This window comes from Puntigrus tetrazona, chromosome 4 (assembly GCF_018831695.1).
Source record: "Puntigrus tetrazona isolate hp1 chromosome 4, ASM1883169v1, whole genome shotgun sequence".
Classification (NCBI taxonomy): Eukaryota; Metazoa; Chordata; class Actinopteri; order Cypriniformes; family Cyprinidae; genus Puntigrus; species Puntigrus tetrazona.
Genome location: NC_056702.1, coordinates 11,385,928 through 11,402,270, shown reverse-complemented (window position 1 = coordinate 11,402,270; position 16,343 = coordinate 11,385,928). Strand labels below are relative to the sequence as shown.

Sequence of the window (16,343 nt, the reverse complement as noted above, 5' to 3'; positions counted from 1 at the left end):
CCTCTTGGCCCATTCCAGAGTCTCTACATCACAGCGTTCCCCGGCTACAAACAAGTTCCTCAGCCTGCCGAAAGAAAAATACCAGCTCTTAGAAAGTCTGTAAACTTCAGAGCAGCCTCATGTGTCCCTAAAGACTTTGCAGCAAAGAAAAAGCAAGAATGCAGGTGTGCATTAAATATTTACTGAGCTCGTTCTTGTAGTAAAGAAACGAGAAGCACTGACGAGCGGTGATTGGATGAAGCACAGCGGGTGTAAAGGTGAGGATTCACCGCTCATCTGACCGCAATCCCCAAAACAACAAATGGATTGCAATTGTGCCGGGTGACTGCATCACATACGTCCTTTCATCTGCTCAAGCCTACAGTAAACTACACCTGTAACACCGTAGAGACGCTCACAAGACAGCGAAGGACAGTCCAAACATCTTTTCATTATCCAGGCATGTTTGAAATGCTAATACTAGGAATAGGGAGCGATTCGATTGATTTGGTAGCTTGAGGAGCACAAGCTAAGCTGGAAAGTTGATTTATTTTCAGACCGTCCTGCATTTGCATTAAAGGGATAGTTCACTTAAAAAGGAAAGTTGTAGATTTTTTTTTTTTAGATTTGTATAGACGACAAAAAAAAAATGATATGTTGAAGGCCCAGAAAGGATATCGTCAAAATAATCCAATTCTTAAACTTAATTTAGTTGGTCTAATGTTATTAATAAAATAATAATAGCAATAATAATAAAAGACTTCAATGAAATAGTGTATTTCTTCATTTTGTGTTGTAGGCCTAAAATTATTTAAAATTATTTAAAATTATTTATTTAAAATTATTCATTAACCAACTAGATTGGATGGTTTTGATATGGATTCTATTCAATTATTATATAATAAAAATATAAATGGCTTTATAATGTAGTTATTCAATAATGCCTCCCAAATGTATTGATGCAAATACTTAACATTTAAAAAAAAGGCACATTTTATGCAGCATGGTACTAAAATATATATGTACAGCAAAAATGTTTTTTATTACTTTGAGACATTTCAAGACACAATGTAAAAAATTATTGGAAGAATTATAGTAAGTTAAACAGTTGAAAAAAACTTTGGATGCAAAGGAGACCAAAATTTCTGATACAGCTACTATATTAAGTAAAATGCTTCATGGTTAAAGCCTCATTCACACTACAAGCGTCACGATCCCATTCATTTCAGTGGAGAGCTGGCGACGCGTCCAGCAACACCACAAACTTCAGAGTCCTTCAACTTCAAGCAAATGATGAGCGACTTTCAGGAGCGGCAGCCAATAGGAAAGAAGACGGTATTGCTCATGTGATAATTCTCCCTTCAAATTTCAACAACGACGTTACTAGGCAACCAGTAATGAGAAAGCCCACTAGCGACCTCATCTCCAGCCCCTGGCGACATGCAGCCACAAAAGTCACCGCTTAATGGTTATTCCAATCATTTCTACGTTATATGTATATGAGATGCGGTGGATCTGACGAAAATGATCTGGCGCTAAATTTTACCTGCCACGGAAAATTTACTTTAACATGAAAAAGAACAGTTAGCAATAAAAATAAAGCTGAGTGTTTAAGAGTGAAAGAAACGAACACTGGTAATACTTGGATTACGGTTTCTTTCACTCTTCCACTCCAGGGTCAAACAATGCAGGAACTATTCAATTACTTGGAGTCAAGGTCACATGTGTGTGATCTGCATTACAATAAGCTGGAGGTTGTTCGCTAGCACACACCTTCCCTGCCTGCCGTGTTGAGAGGCACAATCGCTGCCGTTTTATGCTCGACAAAGGTCACCCAACTCATTCATTAATTCGTTAAATATTGGTTTTCTTGCAAGCCGTACACAGGATTTTTCCCTCGCTATTCATAAACTTTACGCTTCCGCCGCCAGAAACCATTCGGGTGTGCGAGGGGCATTTATGCAATTTCCTTACAGTCATGCCGCAGAAACGCCGTCAGAGTGAAAGCAAACACAAACTTGCTATTACAGTCATGTGTACCGTGTGAAAGGAGCCTTAATGACACAAAAATGTCACGAATGAGTCAGATTGCAGTTCCTCTAAAGGGGAAAATAAAAAGTTAATGAAAAAGAGGCACTGATGTATGTCAAGACGGCATCGTTCACTATATTGTGTGACTTCTGCGTCTGCAGCAAAGTCATCCGTTTGCATCAGTGTGTGTGTTTACTACTCTGAGGGTGTATTCAGGAATCCAGGTGTGCATTTCTAATGCAGCGACCTTCCGCAGGTGCGCTTTAACATCGGCCTTGTGATCTTGGTGAGAGAGCAGATCCACATCTTACGGCGTCGCTGCTGAATCTCTGAGCTGGAAAATTCTATTGAGTGGAGTCGTGCCCTCTGGCACGCATTTAAACCCATGTTGAGAGCCGCAGGTTACACGCGAGAGCCTGTGCTTTTGTGTGAAAGTCACGCATCGCACGGCTCTTTTGGGTCGAGCTAAATTGCCCTTTCGTCCGTCTCGTATTTTGAATGTCTTGCGTGCTTACGTGTCATTTAGGTTACAAAAAATAAAAGTCGCTTATATATATATATATTCATTAAGGGTTATTTTGAAGAGGCATGGCATAATAATAGCTGGTATAGCCAGAGAAAAATACATCAATTTTGAAATGATGACTGTTTATTTTTCTAGTGAAAAAAGACATAATAATTGCTACTTTGATTTGCATAAGCCAAGCACGGAAAAAAGTGGATTTCATGCAACATAAATATTCACGAGGTGTCAAAAAATGCAAACGAGCACCATCTAGTAAATGACAAAGCCTATTATGCTATTATTGGACCGTAATAATGTTACAATATTTTCTGTTTCAGCTTGGTCCACTATGTCTAGTGTTATATTTTGACAAAGGTAAATCGCTGACATTGGCCTGTGTCCTATGGTGTTACAGCAAAAATGAAAAGAAAAAAATAAATAACGCACAAGTAACATGAGGAAAATATAGAACACGCTCACCAGCCACTTTATTAGGTACACCTTTCTAACTGCTCGTTAACGCAAATTTCTAATCAGCCAATCACATGGCAGCAACTCAATGCATTTAGGCATGTAGACGTGGTCAAGACGATATGGCATGGTTGTTGGTGCTGATCTACTGGGATTTTCACTCACAACCATCTCTAGGGTTTACAGACAATGGTCCGAAAAAGAGAAAATATCCAGTGAGCGGCAGATCTGTGGGCGCAAATGCCTTGTTGATGCCAGAGGTCAGAGGAGAATGGCTAGACTGGTTCGAGCTGATAGAAAGGCAACAATAAGTCAAATAACCACTGGTTACAACCGAGGTATGCAGAAGAGCATCTCTGAATGCACAACATGTCAAACCTTGTGGCGGATGGGCTACAGCAACAGAAGACCACACCGGGTCCAATTCCAGTCAGCTAAGAACAGCAAACTGAGGCTACAGTTCGCACAGGCTCACCAAAATTTCATTATAGAAGATTGGTAAAACGTTGCCTGCTCTGATGAGTCTCGATTTCTGCTGTGACATTTGGATGGTAGGGTCAGAATTTGGCATCAACAACAAGATAGCATGGATCCATCCCGCCTTGTTGGTGGTGCAATGGTGTGGGGGATATTTTCTTTGCACACTTTGGGCCCAATAGCACCAACTGAGCATTGTGTCAATGCCACAGCCTACCCGAGTATTGTTGCTGACCATGTCCATCCCTTTATGACCACAGTGTACTCATCTTCTGATGGATACTTCCAGCAGGGACTGGGTAGGATTAGAGACGTAGAATAAGGCATTAATATGTGCTCAACTGACACTAAAATGGCTAATATTCTAGTAATATGTATGCTAATAAGCAACTAATAGGTGTAACTATAAAATAACCACAAAAAACTAAATTGTAAAAAAATTAAAATGTACTGACACCAAATGACATTTAACTGGTGTCCATAATGTAATGCAGGCTTTGTAAAAAAAACCCGTTTTTGATGAATGGAGTGGTTAAAACTATAGTAAAAAGTAAAAGTGCAGAACACTACATCGGATGCGTTTAAAAAACACAGCAAGTAACGGTTAGTTAGGGAATCAAAATAACGCTGTACTGCAAAGCTAAAAATTTTTTGAGGTTGAAAGTGCATTTCTGGGATAAGAGAAAGAATGAGATTCTTTTCCAGTTGGAAATCAATGGTTATTTTCTCTGGGGTGTGAGCTTTCATTCCATCTATTAACCGGACGTTTATGTAAATGATTAATGGCCATGCGACTGAGCCTTTAAACGGGCACTGAATAGTTATTACTAGACACAGGCAGAGCATCATTTAAATGCAGGCAACAAAAGGAATTGCTGCTCTATAATGCAGATGTGCTCTACTTTAAATCAAAGCCATAACCAAATGTATAGAAGCACTATATTGCTTTATTGAAACACATCCGTTACTATCACCATGGTAACTGCACATTTTCTCCCAATGCACTGTCACACAAACAGCAACATTGAAGCAAAATCCACAGCAGAATAAACATTGCAATGGCACTTCTATTAAACTAGAGCCGTTTAGTGTCTATGCGTCAAGACATTTAACAATAATTGCATTTACAAAAAGATCCATAGACTGCATTTGCTGTATTTTGTTATAGAAAGTAATTATTTGGGGGGCAAAACAAAGCAGCGTAAACAGACATAATACATAATGAAAAAACGTGTATTTAGAGATATTATTTTTTTGTGTAAACAATGTTGCTCCCTAAACTCCAACTAAGCAGGGAAATGATTTAACTTAAAAAAAAAAAAAAAAAAAAAAAAAAAGCTGACTTGTGTGGAATAGAAATATACAGACTAAAATCTTGTTGCGCAATAGATAATTCACCACTTTTTGAAAAACAAAGGAACAAATAATGCAATAGTAATGTGTAATATTGTGCACATTTGTTGGATAAAAACAATAAAATTGCAGCAAAACTATTATTACTAGAATGTATAGAGTGGCCCCAAAGTATTTAGACACATCAGCCACAATTACAACACACAATATTTTACATATTTTACAGCAACAGACAGTTAAAATGTATTAAAAAGTCTTAGGACATATTCAAGTAAATTTGAAGAAAGCATCTATGAAAGATATGCCAATTTTAATTCATGAGGAGAAAAAAAGAAAGAAAAAAAGTTACCACTTGAAAAAAAGCACTTGCCACTTGATATCATCTATTGAGTGGAATGATATTTAGATCATCTGAGTGACTGAATTGTCCAAAACATTTTTGGAACCACTGTATATTCTGGCAGCCAAGGAATAATTATGCTTTTTTTTTTGTTTGTTTTTGTTTTAAAAATAATGAAAATGAAGCAGCAAATCAGCATATAAGAATGATTTCTGAGGATTACGTGAGACTAATGGCAAAAAAAAGAAGAAAAAAGTCAGAATAAATTACATTTCTAAATGTATTCAAATAGAAAACAGCTATTATAAATTTGAATAATATTTGACAATATTACCATTTTCAATGTATCAAAAAAATGCAAAAGAGACTGCTTTAAAAACATACAAAATCTTAATCTGTCTTACATAAAGAGGGAATTTGTATATCGATAAACATGTCATCATTTTTCAGGAGAAGCCGCTTTTTCTAGGTGGTTTGCTGCATATGTTAGAGGTTGTTAGCCATTATGTGAACAGGTACAGATTTGGGGTTACCTGCTGAGTGGGTACCGTTTCCCGTGTTGTGCCTGAGGGTCTTGTTGACGAATGGCTCTGATAGCAGTGGGAGCGGTAAACATGGAGGCCGTCCCATGCTCCGACATCACACGGAAAAAGGCCCCGGGGTCCGGGGTCCCCACAGGTTTGCCCTGCGGAAACAACAACTGCTTAAAGCATCCAAATGCATAAACGAAAGCCCGATATCTTAAAAATAAAACACGTAAAATTGGTTAATATTCCTCTTGGATAAAAAATGATTTCCCTTCTTGCCGATGAAAAAGTCTCAGAGAAAATTGCGGCATTGGTTTTTCCTACAGAAGACGCTAAAGTTTGATGTTTTGTGCAGCCCTTTGTTGCAATTTCGCCAAAATTTTGGAAGTGTACATAAGTCTTCCCGTGTCAGACTGGATCAGCATGGGCATTTGCAGCGGTTGGGGAGTGAATATTAAATCAAGGATGCGTTTGAAATGGAGAGCGGCTTGGAAAGGTGCCTGGGTGGCAGATGGGCCAAACGTATGGCAAAGAAACAGAATAATACTGTTGCAGAGAGATTGCACACTCAAGTAGCGCTTCACAACACTGAGCTGTTCAAATATTCATGTTTCTGCCACGCTTCTCTGAGAGAACGCTCTCAAAACTAAACAATGACTTCATATTAGCGGGGACAAATCAAACGGATCGCACATGGATCTCGCGTCTCGTTTCTAGAACAGAACTGTGAGCATTTCGGGTGAAAAATGGCCAATCTATTTCAAAGTTTCGAGAACTGCTTGGATGCATCTCAGGCGAGCTTTGAACGAAGAAAACTAATAATTATTGTGACATTTGAGGGTTGTTATAGAAACAAAAAGATCGGCTGATTGATTTCTAAATAAATAAAGTGAGGGGTACGAAAAAATAAAAACGTCTTGCAAGGAATAATTGTTTAACTGAACAAGAAAACAGGTTTGTACTCGATTTGCATTGTACAAAACAAGAATCTGCATCCGTGGCACGTCGGTGTCAATCAGTAATTGGCAGGCATTTAATGTTTGTTTTGTTTTTTCCAACTGAATCACTTCTTTTGATCCAACACTACACTTGGGGGAAAAATGGCTTATTTTCTGCTTCCATAAAAAGATTACTAGAGCGCATTTTGCAAGAAAATGCTAAAGTCTTTCAACTTAAAAATGTCACGTTTAGTTCAATTCATGTTATTTGCTGTTTTCCAATTTTTTTCTGTTTACGGTTATTGCTAGGGAGCTGATTGTTTACTGGTAGTGTGATCTGGATACTTACTGGCCCAAGTTAAAACAGCCCACAGTCTGAATACTATTGTTGTTTTTTTGCCCGTTTTATTTCACCAGGAGAAAAACAGTATGATGCCTGGTTGCTTAGAAAGTAAAAGCCCCCTATCCTGAAAATGATCATTCTCATTTGGTTTCAAATTGGTATGACTGTTGTTTGCAACACAAAAGACGACAAGAAGGGTTCCAAACAACATCGGGTCCCGTTAACTTTCATTTTATGTGAAACACTTTTTCAAAATATCTTTACAAATTTGGTATGACATGAAGGTATTTGCTGTTTATTAGTACTTAAAATGCGTATATTCTGCATCGCTAAACCTACCCAATACCTAAACTTAATGCTTTATTCTGATTTTGAGGTCAGTCATTCACCAATAATGACCATCATCAATAGCAACGCTGTATACTAACTTCTCTCCAGGTATTTAAGGCCATGTCTTGTCTCTTGTATCACATTATAGACATGCTCTCTACCATCATCTTCAATCTCAGTTAATGACTGTAACCACAAGACTCTAATAGTAGGAATTATAGTATTAAGCCTAAGATAATATTGTTGAAGTGTTTGTCTAGTTGCTAAAATGATTGATCTATACACTGTATAAGGATTTTAAAAATTCGCAAATCAATATCGCACGTCCCCAATATTCATGTGGTGAAAAGCTGCCTGAGGTCGTGGCATCACACTTGGTGTCTTTACTATATTTAAAAAAAAACAAAAAAAAAAACCCCACTGGTAGTGCTCGTTACAAAAAAAAAAGCTGTCGAATTTTTACGTTTAACTCTATGTTCTGAGCTGTGGGAAAAGACACCGGCGGTGGCGTTTTAAAAAGCACTGAGGACTTTTTGGAACTTTTGGAAAAAGACGCTCACAGCTTCAAAAAAAGACACCAAATGTGAACATAGCCTAATATGGTGCAAATTCCTTAAATAGACACTTTTTTTTTAAGCTGACAGTTAGTCTAACCTCAAATTCGCTTTTTCTTTGCAGTAACGTTTTGAGCTACTAAAATATTTCAACTTTGTGCCCAATTATTGACACATTTTGCTTCACGCTGGGTTACTGATCTCTGTCTGGGATTTATTTTGCAATAACAACCAGCTATATGTACATTATCCCTTACATGATTAATAATATTTTGGAATAATGATAAACATTTCCAAGACATTCAATTCTTTTGGCCTGTATGGAAGAAACTTAAAATGCCAAAATAATTGCTGTCTCTGTATTATTATTATTATTATTTTTGCTACTACTACTACTACAACAACACAATTTAGTTACACAGTATGAATATTTTAAAAACCAAGGGCATCATTATATTTAGGTTTACTAGCATCAAGCAAAGGCCACTGCTTAATAAATAAAATCAGGTTTGGCATGTTGACAGAATAAAACTAATAGTCTTGAATGTACCATGGATGTGCATAATTACAAAAGACATTAATTAAAAGAGACTGGAGGCTTTCTGAAATGAATATTGACACTGTATGAGAGCTCTGTTGAAATCAAACTTCCATTACCGCAAACTAATAAATTCTGTGAGCATCTTCCATTTTCTCCCGTGGAGCGAGACAACACATCTAATCAGCGGAGGCGACGGCAATGCTGAATTCACCTTGACAAGAAACCAAACACACTCTGATCGCCTCCCATCGAGTGCAAATCATTTTAGTATTCACGCTGTGATCTCAGTGAGCAGAACAAGTTTAAAACTATGAGAGCTGCTCCGTTACAGTGCAAAAGCTTATGAACAGCAACAGCAAATCGAATGCACAACAAACTTAAACTGAGCCACTGATTCAGGAAGTTTGCTGTAGAGATTCATTCATCCTTGCATTCAATCCCCGAGAGAAAAGACCGCTAGAGCCTCAAAAAAAAAAAAAAAAAATTCACAGTACAGACTTAGAGACCTCAGTTCGGCATGAGCGTCAGGATCCGGTAAACCGCAATAGCAGATAATTGAGTGTTAGCTGATGCGCTACACAGGTCAAACGCTGTGACACACACACACACTCGCACGTTTTTGTCCCGTACCTCATAGAGCACAGTGGTGTTGCCGTGTAGAAGTGGTCCGTAGCAGATATATGAGTGGCCCACCACCCAGCCGAGGTCAGACGCTGCCCACCAGACCTGACAGAGAGAGATGTGTAGGTTAAACGGAGCGAGACCGCGTGAAACATTTTTTTTTCCAAGGGGTCATGTCACACATTTATCACTATTTCATTGTTGTTCCAACCCGGCGCTATTCTGTGAACAAAGATACTTGTAATATATGCGTATCTTTTACATAAACAAAGTTTTTGCCACTAATTCATTAAAAAAGTGGTCTCAAACTCAATTCCAGAGTTTAGCTCTATTTTGACCGGGTCAAGCAAGATTACACTAAAACAAACAAAATGCGTTTAAAATTCACTTTCCAAAGGCGCCATCAAATTAGTGACATTTTGGCTGAATTTTGCAGGCAAATTCACACGATCAGCTTCCATCCGTTCATTCACCTACATTTCAGTCCGACAGACGGGAAAGCAGAGCGGAAAGTGCCATACCATTTTCCCAGTATGTTCTTTACGTGCCATTTAATTCAGCTTTTTAACCAAAGCTTTATCAACACACTTTTTTCGACTGGGGAAGAAGTGCTGTCAAAGTACACCAAATCTCTTTCCTCAAAACACAGAGGACAATTTAATTGACCAATCAGATCATGACCTACCTCGCCAGGAGCCAGTCCGTAAACATTAGACATAGTCCAGTTTAACATCACAGCATATCCTCCTGAATCTCTGACTACACCCTGATGAGAGCAAAAGGGAAAAGAAAAACATTGTAATTGCTTTTTAATATTAGCAATTTGCAGTTTAAATTGTAATCCCTTAATAACATGTAATTCATGGATTTTTTTTTTTTCACGCAACTGTGCATGAAATGTGAATTTTACAATGCCTCCATTGTGCAGCAATGCATTAAGCCACACTTTAACACACATAATTATTCCATAATATTCTAATATTAACGCCAAACGTGATACTGAGATGGCTGGCTTACAAATCCCATGAATAGAAAAAGGACAATATGACCCAGTTTTTTTACAGACAGAGGTTAGACTAAATCAGGATTAGACCATAGTTCAATTAAGACATTTAAGTCATTTTTATAAACATGCCTAGAAAAAAACCACAAAAAAAACACACACTAAAGGGGGTGCATCTTGAGACAAAACAAAGGCACTGATATATTTTAAGATGAGTCAGCATTAGTTTATTTCTGCTTAAACACCTCACACTTACATTTTAGTCCAGGAGTAGGCTTAAGCCTTGTACATGAAACCAGGGGTATATATTTTTATATCTTAATATTTATGATGAATTTAATTTCTGCAATGACAACAAGCAACAAACATATAAGAAATCCTTTTGCACATATAACGTATGAAACAACCCCCATAGCATGCATGAACCACCCATAGATGATCTATACAGGTGGAGCTGGGGAAGGAGGAGGGTTTCTGAGGCACTTGACTGTTGAGCAGCAACCTCATGCGATAACGGCATTAATATGTTAATATGATAATGGCATTATGTCAAACTGAGCTCTACCTATGGACCATGCCATTTAGAGTTTTAAATGAGAGAACTTTAGATGTGTCCTTGTCCAATAAAGTTTCTTTCTACCAAAACAAAACATAATTATACTGTAATTATAATAAGTAGCACATTAATCAGAGAACAAAAAACTACTTTAAAATCACGGCAACACAGTTAGCCTTAATTACATTTTTTATTATTCGTTTAAATTATTCTACCGAATATCTGTTAACGACAATCGTTTATTTTATTGCATTCACCCAAGTTCAGCACGAAAAAGAATTACGTCAAAGTGTAACGAAATTAACTTCCATTATTCATATAACAATTCATGCTGTCCCTGCTGTGAGTAAATCATTAGCAAAACAGGCTGAGGGTTGACACTGAGGGACACATTTTGAGCTGTAAGAAGGTAATTAGATCCTGTGTGCCAAACACATAAATCTGAGGGGTGTGTGTGAGCGAGGACGGCCTATTAGCAAGAGGTTTATGTACAGGGAATCGTTGCCTTGGGCCAGATATTTCATACTGGCTGGAGTCTGGGTCAGTGGAGAGCCGTGTTCTGCCTTCGGGCTTGTAACTTCCTCCTGTGCTCCTTGTACTCTATTCTCTTGCCTCGCCTCTTTTCGGTCAGAGTACATATAAAAGTGAGTTGTTAAGGATTGAACAGCACCCGAGGCATGCTAATGTAAATTTCAAGGTGCTGTTCACCTCCTGGACAATATCAAATGGAGAAAATTAAATGTTACTTGGGTGTGGAACCATAATGGTGCAAACAAGCAGAATGGCAAACAGGCTTTGAAAATGACCAATTGTCCGGATGTCGTTGCCACTACTAGTTAAAGATTAAGGGGTGGTTAATATATGGTAATCAAATATCCACAATATTTGCAATTATCTATCTAGCTGGTCATAAAAAAAAAAAAAAAAGTTTTACAATGATTAAGTTTTTTTTTTAACTTGACACTGGATATTTAAAATGTAACCACCCGCAGCTTGAAAACACCCAGTCAAGACAGCTGCGACGAAAATACTGCTTATTAAAATAATTACGGTAATTTGCAGGAAGAGCAAAGAGAGGCGCTTTCAGGGTTTCTTTTCAATGAATTTGATCAGCAAGTATTCACATAATGAACATGATACCTTACATTACGAGTTCATTGTTTTTGTACACTGTCTTGCTGTAGTCAGCAGCATTTTAAGGAACAGGGCAGATGTCATTTGAAAATTATACCACTTCAATTATTTCCCAGGAAAAAAAAAAAAAAATGTTTTTTGTAAAGATATAAAGTTCTTTTTTATTGTCAAGCATTGAAAAACTATTATTTTAAACTATATTTTACTTTTTGCTCATCATCAGATTGAAAAAGACTTAAAAAGCTTAAATGAATGCATGCAGGTTGGTTAATATACTATTTACTAATTAGTGCCTGTTGATGAAGTTAATAATATATGGTTATTTACATTTAATCTGAAACACCTTAGTATCTGGATGGTATGTGGTTTAAAGGTACAGAAATGTAGAAATGTAAATCTAAAAGTTACAGTTCAGCTAACACAACAAAAAAAAACACTATTAGAATATATATTATATTAATATAATATTAATCTAATATGGTGTGTCTAGTATCTAATATTTCATCTAATAACATCTGAAGTTAAATATTTTATTTCAGCTTCACTTTATTTTTAATAGTCATTTACTTATATTTTTTAAGTTACCAAGAATTGTTAGATTATATAGATTGCTAGATTAAAATAATAATAACATAATTTATTATTTAAATGTAAGTTTTTACTGGTGTAAAGACTTCCTTTTGCTGATGTTTTAGTAATACAGGACCATTTAAATTTAATCTGAAAACAAACCGAATATTTCTACACTGTACTTCCAAATCCAAAACCAAACCATATGGCAGTACCATTTTTGGTCTTCTTTGTTTTTTCGTTTTCAGCAAAAAGCCTTCAAAGCATCACGCAGCATCACAGCTGCAGGCTAAAAACGAGCACTTTTCTTCTTATCTTGAATACACAGGAGAGTTCATAAAGGCGTATTGCTCACAGTCTCTACCTAACACGCTATGCAATAAACAAAGCCCCTGACAGAATAGATCTATTCCACAGTAAACAATTTCATCCATTCCCTCTAAGCTCCGTGCTTCATCTCCGTGTACTGTCATGAAGAAGATTTTACCTTAGGAGCGCCAGTAGTGCCGGAGGTGTACAGGACGTACAGAGGATGACGAGCGGGGACGGACACACAGTCGTGAGGACGGGCGGTGGCCATTTCCTCCTCCCAGTCCAAACTCAGGTCAGGACGCATAGACACCTTTTCCTTTGGGAAAAACACTAGCGCTCAGGAACAGGATGAATAACGATTGATTTCCTTAATATTCAGTTATCATGCAGTTCCAAACACGTATGAGTTTCTTTCTTTTGTGGAAGAACTTTGGCAACCAAAAAGTTTCTGTTCTCGATGGCTTCGATTATATTATATGCAATCAATGCAATCTAAAACTGTAGAAATCTGTATGTCTTCCTCTTTTTTTAATACCTTTCTATGGGTTTCACTGCTGCAACAAGTCTCAAAAAGCACAGGTTTTGCTGAATCAGTGTGTTTTTTGGTATTTGTTGCGTTAACTCCAATCAAGCAGTTCTGCATACTTTCAAATCTTCTGTAAATTAGATCCTGCCGCGTAGAAATAACGCTCTTCTGGTGCAAAATCTCCCCTCGCTTATGCTTTAAACGCAAATATTTCCAAGATGTGTTCGTCTTCACCGACCATGCGGGATTTATCCTGTATCCCAAACCGCTGGGAAAAAAATAAAAATCAAGAAGCTATTTGCTAACAGTTTCCATGACAACGCAGGATGAAACTTAAGTAATTCCCTGCGTCGCGAAATCAACATCCTGATTCTAGATGTCACAACACGAGAAAACTCATTTAAGAGACACTAAAACAAGACTCTTCGAAACGCTGAACGCTTGATTTCCTAATACTTTTTTGAGCGGTATGTTATTGCAGCTATAAAAATGACTAAGTTCCTCCTACGGTGATTGATATTGGTTAAGTGCCAGCCTCCTTGAGAATAAGGACGTCAAGGTTGAATTTTGAGGTACTCTCTTTTGGAAAGGAGACCGCATTTGCATTTTTATTCTCTCACTGCATTATCTTCTCTTTTAACAGTTAATAGGCGGCGGAAAGTGTGCCAGTTTGATAATGAGAGTGGCACCCAGGTGCCGTGGGGTTTCTGGGAGCTCACCATGCTGGGACGGCTGTAGATGAGGACTTTGTGTGGTTTGTGACTGCTGAGCTCCAGAGCTTTCTGCACCAGGGGAATGTACTCCACTCTTCTGCCCGGCTCGATGCCAAATGATGCTGTCACCAGCAACTTGGGCTGCGGGGGGGAGACGATGAAAGAGGATTTCGCGATCTCAGCAGATATATGCATTTATAAAAATAGGTTTTTTGTTATTCATTTACACACCGGTTTACCTTAGCATGGTCAATGCGGACAGAGAGCTCTTTGGAGGCAAACCCTCCGAATATGAGACTGTGGGTGGCACCAATACGGGCACACGCCAGCATGGCGAACATGGCCTGAGGGATCATAGGCATGTAAATCACCACCAGGTCACCCTTCTTCACACCGTGCCTCACCAGGACACCCGCCAACCTGGACACCTACGGAAAACGTAGACGCTAAATTTTAAGCCAGTCTTTCTGATCCATGCGATTTCAAATCTTGTAAATTGCTACTGAAATAATCAGAGTTTGGTAAAACGGTACGGTACCTTTGAACATTGCTACACTATTGAAAATGTGATTTTTTTGTGTTTTACCTGCTCCTGCGCTTCTCTGTACGTGATGAGCTGTTTAGTGCCAGTAACCGGACTGTCATGAATGACTGCCGCTTGATCGCCTCTTCCGTTCTCCACGTGCCGGTCGACAGCATTATAACACATGTTCAGCTTTCCGCCAACAAACCTGTAACAAAAACAGATAGTTCTACTAAAAGTAACACTCCTACGAGCATACCTTAATCATGATGAAAATTATTAATTACATTTAGCATCACGTACTACTCATTTATTTCAATAAAGTGTAACACTGCCTGTCCAGCGGCCTTGGTTCCAGAAGCTGTTTTTGTGCCAAATATTGCATGCGCTAATATCTGAGCTTGGGGAAACTGGTGCTTTTTATGGGAGAAGGTAAGCGCAAGAGATCTTTTTGGTGTTAGCTGCTTTTGCAGAACCATAGGTAACGCAGCTTTCCACCAAAGCCTCTGCGAAAATGGGATTTTTACATTCATAGACGTTTAACATGTCCACCCTCCGAGGCTCTAGAAGGCAGTCATTTTATTTCAAATGCGAAATAGGCATCAATGCATGTGTCAGATGACAGAATGGAGGGAATCCTGACGAACCTCACACCTTCTCATTCACTCAATATTAACCGGTTAACCACAGATACTAAGAAATAACAGCGGGGTTTACCATCAATGCAAAGCTACTATGTGCAACTCCTAAAATAATATTAATAAACCGGTCTCAAATGTGTATTAGATGACACTTTAAATATTACCAAGATCAGTAAACAAACAAAAATAAATCCCTAAAAGACTTGGCTCACATTCTACGCGTTTCTTCCGCGCTGTTTGTGATTGGTTTAGACACGCATGCGTCAAAAAAGTCATTGAGTTGCATCGCGTGGGCGCGTTAACTTGAAAGGAGTACAAAAAAAGTTATCCATGAATATTAAAGTAGTGTCACCGTTTACTCTCGCTGATTTTACAAACACTCCGACACTTCACCCTCGACTCTCTCTCTCTCTCTCTTCAGTGAAACTCAAAACTTGTTACGCAGAATGCCAGGAACCGCAGTCACCATTCGCTTTCATTACTTTCTCCTTCCACGAGATGAAAGCGAATAGCGACTGAGGCTGTCATTGACCGCCGCTGTCCCTTTAAAAACAACACGAGACCCCTGCTTTCGCTTCAAACGACTGCAAAAAGCCAATATGTCAATGCCACCTCATTTATAAGCTGTACTTACCATTTTGGAAACACAGTATCCGTATCATCCAGAGTCTGTCTCCACTCTTCAAACCAAGTGATACCTTTCGCCGCCTCGCTCCAGAACTTCTCGGGGCGGTCACGTGCCAGGCCAAACGCCTCTTCATACGCGTATTTGGACGAAAACGCACGAATAAAATGTCGCCCGTACGTGCCAAAAGTCAAGCCTGGCGCATAAACCAGCGGTTTGCACCCATTCCAGATATCCGTCTTTACCTTGTGCAGGTAACGCGGTCCAGACACACCTGTGCGTGCAAACTTCAGACCCAACAAACACCTGGAACCCGCGGCACTCGCTGTTTTGTAACTTTCCTTAACCCTGCACGCCGTTACCTTTCCGGCCCAGGCGCGTTTTAAGCGCGTGGTTTGGTAAAGACGCATGTTTTCCGTTCGTTATCGCGTCGTTTCAGCTCCAGCGTTTGCCGACGCGAGCGAGCTGCGAATTTCTCGACTCAAAAATGGCCGCGCAACGATTCAATACTTCAGACCACAGCCAGAGGCCACTCCAAGATTCCGCAATCCCGCGCGATGTGATCGTTACGTAACGTTGGGGCTTTCTGAGGTCCCTTGCATGATTTATGAAACACAATGTTAAGCAATGCTTATAAATGCTTTTGTGAAAACAGCCCAGACCGGGAGTTTTCAAACCTTTTAATGCGAATGACCCTCAGATATGAAGGCAGCGACATGTTTTAGTTTAA

The 16,343-nt window shown here is 38.7% G+C and overlaps 1 protein-coding gene across 7 annotated transcripts in view; it reads right to left on the bottom strand.

Moving 5' to 3' along the window:
* The window catches only part of acss3 (acyl-CoA synthetase short chain family member 3), a 30,098-nt gene extending 13,957 nt beyond the window's left edge, over positions 1-16,141 (bottom strand). For 5 of the 7 annotated variants that reach the window (XR_006250736.1, XR_006250737.1, XM_043237631.1 and 2 more), the window contains exons 1-9: positions 15,623-16,141; positions 14,411-14,555; positions 14,064-14,252; positions 13,831-13,965; positions 12,761-12,901; positions 9,696-9,776; positions 9,020-9,115; positions 5,690-5,841; positions 1-64 (exon numbers count right to left, since the gene is read on the bottom strand). The exon at positions 1-64 is cut by the window's left edge and continues 40 nt beyond it. Coding sequence is in view for 5 of the 7 variants with exons in the window: in XM_043237631.1 (XP_043093566.1) it covers positions 1-64; positions 5,690-5,841; positions 9,020-9,115; positions 9,696-9,776; positions 12,761-12,901; positions 13,831-13,965; positions 14,064-14,252; positions 14,411-14,555; positions 15,623-16,023 (1,404 nt within the window). In the remaining 2 variants the exon portion in view is untranslated. The remainder of the gene's footprint in view (positions 65-5,689; positions 5,842-9,019; positions 9,116-9,695; positions 9,777-12,760; positions 12,902-13,830; positions 13,966-14,063; positions 14,253-14,410; positions 14,556-15,622) is intronic. The other 2 variants (XM_043237633.1, XM_043237635.1) reach the window with 1 other exon arrangement.
* Between the last annotated feature and the right edge of the window lie 202 nt (positions 16,142-16,343).